Source organism: Metopolophium dirhodum, chromosome 8 (assembly GCF_019925205.1).
Source record: "Metopolophium dirhodum isolate CAU chromosome 8, ASM1992520v1, whole genome shotgun sequence".
Classification (NCBI taxonomy): Eukaryota; Metazoa; Arthropoda; class Insecta; order Hemiptera; family Aphididae; genus Metopolophium; species Metopolophium dirhodum.
In genome coordinates this window covers 36,383,455-36,398,295 of record NC_083567.1, presented here as the reverse complement: position 1 = coordinate 36,398,295, position 14,841 = coordinate 36,383,455, and the positions used below count along the sequence as shown (strand labels likewise).

The window sequence follows — 14,841 nt, the reverse complement described above, 5'->3', positions numbered from 1 at the left end:
AGTCGTTAATATGTAATGATACAATTATTTTGAAATTAAAGTTGAAAGGGAGCCCACTAAGTGTATGGTGTCCCGGGGCCCAATTGGTCCTTAATCCGGGCTTGCCCTCGCTGAATTATGTCTATTATATTACAGGTCCTAACCCCGGTACAGTATAGCGAAGTAAAAAACATTTTAATTTAAGTAATAGCATTGATTATAAATTGAGTATTTATAATCAATGGTAATAGTCTACGACGGAAAAAGAAATATATAACAAAAAATCAAAAATAAATTAATTGAAGCAAAAAATTACTTACTTGGATTTTGTGTGGGAATTATTATACAGTTTTTTACCAATTAATTAATTACTAATTTTTAATAATACATTTTTTAATCATAAACAAAAAACAGACTCCCGTATAGCTAGGTTGGTATATACATTTTATTCTAGTCAACTGCATTGATGTTATTAAGTTAATATCAATGTTCAATTGACCAATATGCAATAATTATGATTTTAAGTATTCATGAACTATGTAGCCTAAATAGAATACTTTAAAGTTAAAAGTGTTTCGGTATGTAATATTTACAATTTGCATTGTAATTTGTTACTTAAAAATTCAAAAGGATGTAAATGTAATTATTTAGACAGTGGTTAGTAGTAACATAAAAAATCATTTATTTTTAATAATTAATTCAATTGCATTTTAGATAAGTATAATAAATAATTACGTAAAACTGAATAATTATGAAAGAAATATAAGAAGTAGGTACTATCCACCTACAATAATACCTATAGTAAGGAATTATGAATTAGGTAAATGATTTAAATGTCCATATAAAAAAATAATCCAGGTACCGTATAACTTAAAATGAGAATGCCTAATTAACCCAAGAAATATGTTTAGAATGAATATAAATACTTCATTTTATGAGAATAGTTTTTATCGATGAACATTATAAGTTAAAGTGTTACTACAATATTACTATGGAAAAATAAGTTTCACATCAATATATTATAATATTAAATATAAACTATATATTTTTAATAAATATGTTACGTTCATATTATTATCATTCATAACCATTTTGTAATAAATAAATAATATCAGTTGCAATGGACCTATTAATGTATTTAACACAATACAAATAATGGATATTAAAAAAAAACATATTATAATGGACAATAGTTGTAATATAAAACCCTAAACTATTCTACCCTCAAATAAATATATATATAATATACTATATGATGTTAGGTGAAAATATAAGATATATTTTACTGAAATATTAATATTATTTTCGTTTGTACACTGAAAAAATATAATATGACGATAGGATTATAACACATTACAAAAGAATATTTACAAAAAAAAAAATATTAATAATTATTTAAGAAATATAAATGCAACACAATTATAACGTATACATAAGTTCATATCGTACGTATTGATTCTTAACATCATTTTCTATGTGTGGATATCCAGCCACTAAAGCATCTTGGGCACTAATGTAAAGTGAATTGTAAATTTTCCAGTAGACATCACGTACTTTCCGAGCGGGATGAAAAAGTCCCTGAAAGAATAGAATAATTAGTGACCAGCAACTAACAGTCACTTTATTAGGGTAAATGTCAGACGGATTTAGGACAGTTGAGTGAGCTGCAGCGCGGAGACCCCACAATTTTTAATTATTTAATGGTAAATACTAAATAGTAAATACAGAAGAATGTATTATTTTAATTTAAATTTACACATATTAAAAAATATATATAACTAATAGGAATAAGGTTAGGTTATAGAACTTTATTTATCTATTTAAAACTAAATTTTCATAAAAAGTTATGGGTATTTTTGTAATTGCAATATAAGTTCAAATAAATTAAAAATATCTAGAATTTAGATAGAAAAGGTTTTTGTGCTATCTACGAATACTGTGCACTGTTGACTGTAACAATATTATCAAATACATTTTGAAATATACACTTGTTGGTCGGGAATTATACATCAAATATCTTAGTAACACAACAAATTTGTTGTTCAGTAATAATTATTCTTTTAAAATAGCCAAAATAAGATGCTAATATTCTCTTAAAAAGTTGAAAATATTCTTCCAATATTCTTTAAAAAGAATAATGAAATATGCAAAAAATATGTTTTTTTATTAAAATATTCTCTTGAACTAAAAATATGCATTTATATGCAAAATAATTAAGCAAATAATATACAAACTGATATAAATAAATACATAATATGCAAAATAATACAAAAACCTGATATAAATAGGTACCTACATAATGAAAAATACTACATGTTAAGAAAAGTTTGATTAAATTATTAATAATAATATTTAATATTTTTAACTAAGAAAATTTTTGAAAACAGTTGACAACTATATTTTGTTCCATGTGCTCTGGTGTCATATTTGTAAGACGGTCGGTTAAAATGATTTTATATGAGATAATTTATATTATTTACGCCAGTGCAATAAAAAATATCGAACATCTACAAAAATTAATAGATATATTCTCTAATATTCTTTATTATACGAAATATTTTTTTATCTTGAAATATTCCCAAATATGCCAAAAAAACTTTTCCCATTAACTCACCAGTTATATGATTTGTAAATATTTCAAACCCCTGTCAGACTGCATAAACTCAAAAAAAAATATGCAAAAGAATATAATTCCGGCCCCAAGTAATAATCAATTGAGTAGATATCCAACTGATTTCTGGGTAGTATGGTGAAATATACCATCCATCACGCCTACCTGGTCATATTTTTATTCTAGGTGGAGAACAAGTCTTTTTTTGAGATTTTAAATTTAAATTTCGAAAGTTCCATGGGTTGTACAATTAAGATACATATTATCATAATAACTTTATGTTTAAATATTGATTGTTGGCTGCTTAAAAGTATTACAAGGTATAGGTTAAAGAACTCTAAGATAGAATATAATGAGAATCTATAATATGTTTCATTGTAGCAACTTACTTGAAGCGTATACTGTAAAATTTTGATGGGACCTAGGGCAACTCTCAAACCTTCAACAGCCTCCATAAAAGCTTGAACCAAGTGAGGGGATGTTTCAAAAATGTTAGGCCAGACATAGTTCAACAAATGAATTAAAGCATCCTCACAACCAAAACCAAAAACTCCAAGAGCCATATGTTTAATAGCTGCACATGCTGTTTGTCGGTGTACTAAATCTCTAAAAAATATAATATCCAAATTAATTAAAAAGATACATAATAAATAAGTAAAAATTATTCATATTATCTGTCATTTATGAAATTGAATGAACATAAAAACTATGGTTGGTTATTGAATGTTATTATGATTATTGTTTGTATAATTATTACATATTAATTATTAATTTGAGTAAAATAATTCATTCGGAATTTCCATAACAAAACAGAACTTTTGTATTTTAAATACTAGTCTTAAAAAAATATATATGTCAAGCATGTTTTGGTAACACTTAGGTACTATAAAACTGAAATAAAATAAAATATTTTTATTTTTATTTTACTGTCCATCTATACATATAGTTGATTATTTTAATTAACTATGATGCTGATCAAAAATATAAATATCCCTAATCTGAATATTTAACTTGTATTACCTGTCCATAAGTGCATCTTCTAAAAGAGGAGTGACAGCATAAATATAATCTTTGCCCATTTCCCCAATATATTGAAACAAAAATGATAGTGATTTAAGAACACCGTTTTGAACATTCAATTCAGGTACACGGTATTCATTCATTAATGCAGGCAATACAGTAAATGGTGAACATGTTTCAGCCACTATAGCAATGGCAACTGTTGTACAAACACGATTTTGACGTTCTTGTACTTTTAAATTATTCAAAAGTGTAGCTAATACATCATGAGGTCTGTAGACAAATAATAGTAGTTGGTTATTTAATATAATAATTAATTGTATATTCTCATTCATAAAAATCAATTAAATGATTTAATACTCAATTTTAAATGCTTACCCAATGGCCTTAGCAATATAACCAAAAGTATTTACTGTTGCTCTTCGGATTGCTTTTTTATGTGCTTTTAATAGTTCAAGTAGTTCAAAACATATTCGCATCCATTCTCTGGCAGGTACATACTCTGGTCCTCGATCAGCAATACGACCAACAAGATCAATACAATTCTCTTGGACTTTCTCGTGTCTGTTTTTCAAAATTGGTGTTAGCCGAGGTAACAAGTCTTTGATAGGCGGAGTCATTCTTGTCATGCCGATCACGTTTACAATACCTTTTAATGCTCCTAAAATGCTTCCCAACACTTCTGGATATTCTTCACCCAAGTATTCATACAACACTAAACCCAAATGCCCCATCAACTTCTCCTAAAACATACAATAATAATTATATACAGTATAGATTAAAAAGTCAAAGAAATTAGGTATTTACTTCTTGACAAATTTTCATGATACACGCTATCCGAGCAATCAAATCTGCAGCTTGTTGTCTGATTTTAGCTGATTTGTTATTTAATCTCCATAAAATTGTACCACATATTTGTGGTAAATAGGGTTTAACACGTCGACCCAGTTGGTTAACAATCATACCAAAGCCATTCAACATGACAACATCCTAAGTAAAGCAAAAATTAGATTAATAAAATATATTCTATTATGAATAAAGTAACTTGAGAAATGTTAGCACATACTTCATTTGTTTGTTCTTGGAAAGCATAAAGAATACCATCAATAAGCTGTTCTTCAAGCCTTGAGTCAATGTCGGCTGCACCCAAATTACCAATTGTTTTTTCAATAGTTTCCATAACCATTTTACGATACTGTTCATTTTCGTCTTTTAAATCATCAACAATGCGATTAATAATTTCTGATGCACCGACTTTATTCGCTATTTCCATAGTAGTATCAACTAACTAAATAAAAAAAAAAATTTAGACTCATACAACATAATATAACATTATGATATAATATAGATAATATATTACTTGTCTATAATTTCGTCTATCAAGAGCCATTCTATGATTCCAGAAATGTCTAAAGAAATGAGGTAAAATATCTTCACGAATATATTGTGGTTCCACACCATCTGTTCCACAACACTGTTTGACAACCTAAAAAAAAAATTACTAGTTAAAAATAAGTAAAAATAAGAACACTTGACAAATACCTTCAATACAATCTTTTTCATTTCTTCATCGGGCGACTGAAACTCTCGAATCAAGATCAACATCACTTCTCTGGTATAGTAATTAGCATACTCAGCGTCCATCAAAGGTATTAAATATCCAATAGCTTTTAAAAATGCAGCTAAACCCTAGGACAAAAACAATAACAGTTAACTACCTTTTTAAAATATTATAATTATGTATAAATCTTACTTTTCCTCTATGAGTTCTTATACCCTTCCATAAAGGTTTAAGAACAGAATCAAAACTTTCAATACCATAAGGTGTTGCTGCTTCAGCTAACGCAGCTATAGCTAAAGCTGTAATAGTTCGAACTTTTTGTTGCTCGTCTACCAAACCGTGTTCAATAATTTCCACCAACGAACGCAAATGAGGTAGAATAGCACATCCCATTAAGATTGCAATTTGTTGCACAATTTTTATACCTACATTTAGATTATATAAATCAGAGAATTAGATAAAAATGTCACTAATACAGCAATATGTAAATTATTACCTGTATGGCGAGCTTGCCATGATTTCTTGCTTTTACACACAGCTTTTAAAAATGGCAAAAGTGATGGAATACCCAATGCTGAAGCAACTACAGCAAATGCACGAGCTGTAGTATTACGTACGTATTCATCAATATTGTCAATATCAGGTCTCATAGTAGATATCATAGTAGCCAAACCAGCTGCTTTGGCTAAATTTGAAATAATTTCACGTCCTTCTACACGAGCATAGTAATCTTCATCAATTAAAAGTGGTTCAATAACAACCAATATCTGGATAAAAAAATTAATATTAATTATTTTTTTAGTATTTTATTTCTACTAGCTGACATATTTAATAATTTAAATCCGTAGAGTTGTACAAGTATTTAATTTTAACAAGTTTTTGAGTATGCAAGATCTTAGCATAATCAACAATTTTAGTTTTTTTTTTATTATTTAAGTTTAATAATAAGGATAGTAAGTTAAACTAGACCATTGCTACACTGGAACAACTGTGTGAAAAATATGTTTGAATAGTGGTACTTGATCTACAGTGGAAGGTAGTGACGGAAGATAGAAATAATTGGAGAAGGATATGTTATAAAGTATGGATTTAATGACCGAAAACTGACAGAAGAAGAAAGATTAAATTATGTCTATTAAATAGAACCACCAAAAAATCTGTTAATGAAGAATATAATTAAGTAGTTTTGTATTCAAACATTAACCACCAATTACTATACCCAAAATAATTTGATTTCACAAATGTAAAACTTAACTGTTTTTCAAACAGTACTTAAATATGCAACTCTACAAATCAGTATAATATTAATTAAATATGACTTACTTTATGGACATATGGTCTGACCAAGTCATCAAGTTTATACAAAATTCTATCAATAACTTTAACCAACAAATGTCGTTCTTGGTCTTCGAGTGTAGGAGACATAAGTAAAGGTAAAATTTGATTAAATAATGGACCAGCTCCCAACTCCCTAGCCTTATCTGTAACTTGCCTCAAGGCAGCTTTTCTCATTGGTGGTGTACCATTTTTAATTTTTAAAAGCAATTTCATAATTTTCCTTTCTTTTTGCTCTTCTAATGTTAAACTTTCTTCATCAACATCCATCAACAATTTGTCAAAATACTGGGCATCTTCAGGTTTTAACATAGGAAGATTACCAGGCGGTTGATTATCAACAATTTGTGATTTAGATGGACGGTCAACAGATTCTTGCATGAAAAACCCTGTTGGTGTGCCAGCTATTGGCGTTGGTGTAGCAGTTAGTTTACGGGCTGGAGTTCGGATTGGTATGTATCCAGCAGGTGGTTGAAGTACTTTATAACCAGGTGGAAACATTGCATCTAACTCATCATCAGTCAATGGACGATTACGCTCATCAATTTCACGTTCCCACCTATAAGCCTGTAATTGTTCAGGGGTCATTGACAACAAATGACCTAAACAAATAATTAAATATAGTGTTAAGTAGGTATTAATATTTTATAATCATAGTTGTTGTATGTACCTGGAGTCGGTGTTGCCATACCCATGGCAGTATGTCCAATAGGTGTAGCAGCACTATTTGAAAGAACAGGAGTACGTGGTACCATGGGTGTCATAGGAGTAGCACCAGGTGTCATACCACCAGGTGTAGGTGTCATTGAAGCTCCTGATGGTGTAACTCCTACTTTTGGAGTTGCTGCTCCAGGTGTAAGACTACCAGGTGTAGCTGATGGAGTCATTTGTGAAGGTGTTTCATCCCAACGAGAACGTCTTTTACTCGCTGATGGTGTTGGAGTATCTTGAATTAAATCAATACCTCCACGATCTGTACGAGGAGTTTCAGCCCATCCACTATTATGGCCAGGTGTAGCTAAATAATAAATAGGTTTAAAAAAAGTTTCTTTTGATTAATTATAATAATTACAAATACCTCTTTCTGTTTTAGGAGTTTCATCCCAACGATTTCTCCGTACTGATGTTTGTGTAGCTCCTATATGACCCGGAGTATCGCGACCAGGTGTTGCAGCTCCTGCAGCTGGAGTAGTATGTCCCGGTGTCGCATCCCACATTCTAGTGCTTTGACCAGGTGTAGCACCTGGTGTTTCTGCTCCCATTTTAGTAGGTCCAGGAGTTTCATCCCAACGTGATAAACCACCTTTAGGTGTCTATAATTAAATTGATTGACATTACATTAATAAAATTATGCATATTTAACGTAAATAATGATGATAATAATCCATACCAAACTATCGTTTATTTTTTTTCAAAACAACTGGGTACTTACTTCTTCCCAAGGAGTAGAATTAGTTTTCTTTTTGGCAGGCACTCCTGAGGAGTCACCATTTTGCACAACTTGATCCCATCGTCCTCTTTTCCTGACAGTACCTTTAGAGTCCCCATTAGTTTTAAGATTACCATCTTTAGCTTTATCTATAATTGTTTTCCGTACTTCATTCTCTTCACCCTTTAACTTTTGTTCTTGCATAATTTGTGAGTATGTCCTGGATCCAACATCTGGAGTTTTTCCACCTGAAAAAAACAAATTATTTTTTATGTGAAAAAATGGTATTAACAGTTGCCATAAATATATAAAATAATCCCACTTCGACATAGTATAAGTACCGATAATCTGACTTTAATGATAATAATAAAATTAGATAGTTTAGTTTAAATAAAACAACAAATTAACATTACCTTCAGCAAATGGATCAATACGTTCTGGCGATATAACCATAGGCCTACGAACTTGACGAGTATCGTCATCTTTGTCTGATGTTGCCTTTTGAAGACGTTTTCTTTCAGCAAAAGGATCATAGTCATCTTCATCATCTCTAGCCTAATTTAAATATAAACATTTAAAATTTAACTTATGCAAGGTGATTACAAATAATAAAATTTTATGGATTCACTAGATTACCTGTGCAATTTCTTTAAGAGCAGCTGCTGGTGCTGTTATAGGCTTTTTATTTCTATAATGTTGATCATCAATATCTTCATCCTAAAATAGGATTTTTAAAAACATTAATATTTTGGTATTACCTAGTAAAAACTATTTAAATATTTTATAAAAATTAAAATTTTTAATATGTAACTGTTTGAATACTTAACCAATAATATTATAATATGATAGACATATCTTAAAATGGTAGGTAAACACTAAACATAAAATAGTAATATATTATAAGCCCATGTTATGATTGTCAACCATCGTTGTTATTAAACAGGCAATGATAATATTATAGGTATGATAAGACATATCTTAAAATTGTAAATATTAATCAAGTTGCAACTAGGAAATAGTACAAAAAACATGAAAGCAACTTGGAAATAACATACTTGCAACTTGAACAAGTATATAGCCAAATAAAAAGTTCATAAATTTATAATAGGTAGGTGATAGGTACCTAATAACATAAGTCCTAAATAAAACATGACGTATTGAAATAATGTAAAAACTAGTAAAAAAATAATAACAATAAATATGTAGAACAAATTAGAGAATGGAAATAAATCAATAACAAACAGGTTACATAAAATTATGAAAAATTAATTATATAATTTCTAATTTTAAGATAAGTTATAAAAACATTGACTATACCTATAAATTATGTATATAAGGACAATTCACTATCAGGTATAATGTTCTCTACCAGTGGCACTAGACATAATAAATTAATAAGTAGTTCTCTATATTTATGCCTATGCTCGGTATCCTTGACCTTTTTGTAAAAATAATTTTATGCATTTCAAGAAAATATTTGTTCATAAAATTAATGGGTATTTTTACAATGCTGAAAATACATGCATCTGTAGGTACTCTTTAGTAATTATTGACATTCAAATGTTTTGTGACAAATGTCTAATAACATTAATAATTAATACACAAATGCCAATGTTGATTTCTGATTTCTAACCAAATATCAAAAGAGCAAAGTTAAGATAAATAAATTAGCGTCAATGAAAGTTGCCGATCATCTGAAACAACAAAAACTTTGGTTTTCTATTAAAAATGGTCCAGCTATGTTGAAGTTTTTGTTTTCTATATAACTTAGTTTACCTATACGTACATTTCTTTTTATTTACATAAGAGTTTTTGATTAAGCACTGTGAGAATCGTTAAAATGATAAAAAAAATTGCCTGCAACTAATGCCTTCCGAAATGTTTGTGGGCCCTAATATTTAATGTATAACCCCCGAACCAAGAGTCTGAGCACGCCTATGAGTTTGGTAGGTACCAAAAAGGGTTATATACAATTTTAATAACATATTTTCTATTTAAATAGTTATGAAGTTATCACAGTTTCAATGCAACATAGGCGATGAGAAGTAAATAAATATCAAGGCCCCCCCTAAAAAAAATAATCCTAAATACTTCTCTGTTAATTCACTAGCATATTATAAGTTTTAACACTTACCTAATTCAATAAGTACATAGGAACTTATTTATTACAATACTTTTGCAAAGGATTTGAATAAACCTATCAATTATAATTTATATTCAATTGAGAACATAATATTACACTGATGATATACCATTAGTTGGTTCTAATTTAATGAAAAAATGACATGAGATAAGAAGAATTATAAAATGAATTAATAACAAAACTATGGTCTATGACTAAACATCAATGCATAATTATTATTATTGGGTAATAAACAAGGTAACTAATTGACTAATTTTTTTTATAGAAATGATTAACCTATTAATATTAGAATCACATTGTCTAATCATCTATCAAGTTAATTTCATTCTAACCTACCTATTATGTGCAATATCTGTTACAACCTGACTTTGTCGACAAGAAATTTACACCGTACCTACAAACGAAGCGAAACTGTATAATATTCTGGTGTGTTGAGAATAAAAACCAACAAGAATAATAATTCAGTTGGTCGCAAAAAAACGATACACAAGATTATGGACGACGGTGGTCAGTCACAACGTTACACCCATAGGTATACCTCAGAGATGGAAATCACATGAGATTTAATTTAACTAAATCCCGTGTGTCGGGTAGTGTGCGTACTCACATCGTACTCGTCGTTGGGGGCAATGGACGTAACATAACCCTCGAACTTTCCGCCACCGTTGTAGATGTCTTGGTCAAAAAATCCAGAAGCCCCGAGTCCCACGTCGCTGTCGTCCTCTTTCTGTTTCTCATCTTTTTTGCGCTGCTGAATCTCGCGTATTTGCGCCTCGATATCCGCGTGCGTGGTCATGGTGAGCGGCCGCAGTCAACAGATTTATCGTCAGTTCCCGGTTTTTTTTTTAATTATTATTATTCGTTGTACGTACCCTTACTATCCTACTCGGTAAGACAACAACGAACACGTTTCGATTCGTTACCCTGAGCGTTAGCGGTTTACAGGCGAGAGCGGCCTGGATGGTGAAAAAACCGAACGATATTATTGTTATATATTAACACCTATATTTTATTATAGTAAATTATTATTAAAATTAAAATACAAACGCACGAAAACGAATAAAAACGCGATTGACCAAACAATAATCGATGATTTTGTGGGTTAGCCAACCATCCGCAGGGTTGGCAGCGCCGGATTGATATTTGATGTGCGTAATTATTATCTATATTCGTGATTATAAGACCCATTATCTACATTGTGATAAGACCAGACGGTAAAAAACTGATTGTTAAATCATACAAATATATAAATGGTAAAAAATAAGGTGTATTAGATATATTGATATAAATAATAAATATATATCTATATCTGTGTTATGATCTAAGGTTTTATTACACCTTGTACAAGACCGTGATTCGTGGTGATTACGAATTATTTAGTATTTACGATTATGGATTAGTGACGATAAGTGATAACGAATTAATGAATAATGTATATTATAATTTATAAATTTAAAGTAGAAAACAGATTTTCGAAATACTGAATATTTTGCTGCCAATTGCCATGAATGAGATCGATCATAATTTTTAATAATAACAATGTCGATATTTCAATAATAATATAAATGTTCCACAAGTCGTGCTAACAAGACTGTTTTTTTTTTTTTTTGGTGCTCCATTTAATTCACTATAATTATTATTGTTTTCTAAATTCGGGCCATCACCTACAGATCTGTTTTTGAAAATGGATGATATATTTGTGAGTTATTAGCTTGTGATCCACCGTATATATTAATTTATTTCTCCAGGTACTTCTTTGACGCTAACAGCATAATATTTGTTTTACAGACATTATCCAGAACGGTGTGCAAAGGTGTTATGGACAGTTTCAAAGGTGTCACTGTATTGTTCATGCAAAACAAGCGGTCAAAGAAAGTTGGCAGACCAGTAAACTTACCAAAGTTTGTAAAAAAAATTATAATTTATGAAAAACATGACTTAATACTTACTAAAATATAGGTTGAGTTATTTTTATGGTAAATGGACATTTCTCCCTCCCGATATATTTTTGATATGGACATTTCCCCCCTATTTTTTTATAAAGTTTATTATTGACTAAAAATAATATTGAATTTAATAATACAATATTTTTTTTTTTTTAAATAAATTATAAAATATATTAACATTTTTTTATTTTCATAAATATAAAAGATTATAAATGTATATGTTTGATTCACTGAACTAGATCCTAAAAATAATAAAAATTTAAAAAAAAAAAAGTATAAAATGAAATATTTGTATAATGTATAATTAATAATTGATAATCTCATGTCGTAGTACCTTTGCTGGGAGGCCTCTACAGTCCGTCCTATCTGCCTTTTTATTTATTTTAACCTATAAACCATCAATTGTTCTTATTGTTCTTCTTTTTTGTAACAGATTGAATAAAAAAACATATGAACCAAAAAAAAAAAAAAAATAATTAATAATAATGGCTAAAAATTCAGATATTAAAATGATACATTTTGTAAAAAACATTTGATTACTGATTCTTTTATTATTTCTAAACATATATTATTTTATGAAAATATTAGACAATAGTCAAAATAATAATTTCATATTAAATAATAAACTTTTAAAAAAAAAAGTGGTCAAAATGCCCGCATTAAAAATTTATGGGGGGGGGAGGAATGTCTGCGATTTTATTTTTATATGTTTATTATTATGCAATGACTGATAAATTGCTCACAATATTAAGAAGTACCTAATTAATTGTGTTATAAATGTGATTACAATGTATTAATAAATTTATCAATATTAAAAATTGTTACCTATTGAATATAGTTAATTTGAAAGTTTATAAATACAGTTATTTAGTTTTTACCTCGGTTTTTACAGACGTATGGTATAACAACATGGTATATTTCAATTTTATTGTTTTATACACTCCATTGTGATTCTTATTGGTTAATTCTTATAAGTTGCTTATATGACAAAAATAAATAATATAACTAAATTATATATTATTAGTATATTATTGGTCATATTTGAATTCTGTAGTTTGAAATTAATTTTTTTTAAACAAACATTTATAAATATATTTTTTAGCTTAGAATAATAAAAACTTAATAATTTATAATATTTGTAGTACTGTAAAACGTCGCTAAAATAAAATCACTTGAGACCGTCCAATTTTTCCATCTTAACAGGGTTTCCGACTTGCCGGGGTTCAAATTTATTATGTATATGAATCAGGATCAAAGATATTATCTGATTTCCATCTTACCGAAGTTTTACTGTATATACGTATGACGTGTCATTTAATGAATAAATAAAAAATATTGATCTTGAATGTGTTGCTTATCTTTTTTTCAGAGATCAAAAAATGTTACAACGAATAATTCAATGCTGTACATTAAATGGTGGCATATTTTGTTTAAGTATAGTTATTTTTGAATATGTTATTCTACCTTCTTTAGGCTATATAATGTCATTTACATTTGGAAATTTTAACGAAAATATTTGGTTATGGACCCGATCACTATTGTCATGGACATTTGGAGCTGTATGGGTCTTACCAATATTTTTGCTGAGCAAAATAATTAACAGTCTATGGTTTCAAGTAATATATATTTATACATATATATAGCCTAAATAATTTTATACTTGGTTGTTTACTCTACTATAATATAGGGTTTGTTTAGGATATCGCAGACATAGCGTATAAACAAAAAAAAGGTGATCCACAACAGTTGACACGGATTAGTAAAGTGATAGCTGATTTTTCGTTCAGTATAGTTGTCCAGTTCTTATTTCTCATTCAAGTAAGTCAATATTTTTATTCAAGTTATAATCTTTTGAATAATGTGTATTTTAGAGTTATTTAGTAAGTATGGTGCCATCAACAATTCTGAGCAATATTCTTAGTATTTTGCATTTATCATTGCTTTATTCACTTTACTCATTTGAATATAAATGGTGCAATATGGGCATGGAGCTAAACTCAAGGTTATCCATTATTGAAAACTGTTGGCCATATTTCCTTGGATTTGGACTTCCACTAGCAGTTGTCACATCTTTGCCAGAATCGTATATTATTAGGTATAGTTAGTTCATTACTTTTATTTCCATAAATAATTTAGTATTTTACTTAACCCTATTTTTTTTGTTTCCAGTGGTTGTCTGTTTTCAATTCTATTTCCCGTGTTCATTATCAGTGCTAATGAAGTCAGTCCATCTAAAATTAAAATATTTAGGTGGGAGTAGTTTTTATAAATATGAAATAGTAGACTATTGTCAAATGTTACTAATACTGTTTCTTTACTTTAAGATTGAAACTATTTGCACCGGTTCTATCCATAACTAGTACCATATTCAATCGATCCATTGGTCCATCTATAAAATCTTCAATAAGTACTGCATCTAAAGCTCAAAAAATGCATAAATGAATAAACATTATGTGCTACATATTATGTTTAAACGTATTATATATATTTTTTAATACCTTTTTAATTACAATTTTTGTGGATATTGATACTTTTTTAATATTTGAGGCTGTGTAACTAAAAATATATTAAAATGTAAATGGTTAATATATAATTTAAATATGTACTTGATGTTCTGGGGAATAAACTTGTGCATTTATTTTGTGATTAAATTTATTTTAAAGCCAAGTTATAAATTTAATTGAATAAAAATCGTAACTAACAGACTTTAATAACATTATATAATATTTTGTTTATATATGACTAATGAAATAAAATAAACATTTATATATTATAGTATACATTATTTTTCACCTAATAAAAAAATCTATATATTTT

At 28.6% G+C, this 14,841-nt stretch overlaps 2 protein-coding genes across 3 annotated transcripts; one reads left to right on the top strand and one right to left on the bottom strand.

The window, feature by feature from the left end:
* Positions 1-1,237: 1,237 nt before the first annotated feature.
* Positions 1,238-11,174, bottom strand: LOC132950113 (splicing factor 3B subunit 1). Of its 2 annotated transcripts, XM_061021344.1 has the most exons (17): positions 10,686-11,172; positions 8,572-8,652; positions 8,349-8,490; positions 7,939-8,183; positions 7,585-7,819; positions 7,177-7,524; positions 6,495-7,108; positions 5,668-5,938; positions 5,364-5,596; positions 5,153-5,299; positions 4,971-5,096; positions 4,677-4,898; positions 4,418-4,600; positions 3,989-4,353; positions 3,611-3,883; positions 2,980-3,196; positions 1,238-1,557 (listed from the first exon to the last, which is right to left on the bottom strand). In XM_061021344.1, exons 1-17 carry the CDS (start codon positions 10,872-10,874, stop codon positions 1,399-1,401), a joined length of 4,050 nt encoding a protein of 1,349 aa, XP_060877327.1. In that variant the 5' UTR covers positions 10,875-11,172; the 3' UTR covers positions 1,238-1,398. The 2 variants fall into 2 exon arrangements, 1 of the variants encoding a protein (XP_060877327.1); XR_009665183.1 differs by lacking the exons at positions 1,238-1,557; positions 2,980-3,196 and having other exon boundaries at positions 3,743-3,883; positions 3,989-4,174; positions 4,260-4,353; positions 10,686-11,174.
* Positions 11,175-11,336: 162 nt separating this feature from the next.
* On the top strand, positions 11,337-14,794 carry LOC132950114 (etoposide-induced protein 2.4). Its single transcript, XM_061021345.1, has 7 exons — positions 11,337-11,777; positions 11,867-11,979; positions 13,394-13,640; positions 13,723-13,842; positions 13,896-14,119; positions 14,194-14,274; positions 14,349-14,794. The coding sequence occupies exons 1-7, from the start codon at positions 11,763-11,765 to the stop codon at positions 14,464-14,466; spliced, it is 918 nt and encodes a 305-aa protein (XP_060877328.1). The 5' UTR covers positions 11,337-11,762; the 3' UTR covers positions 14,467-14,794.
* Positions 14,795-14,841: the final 47 nt, after the last annotated feature.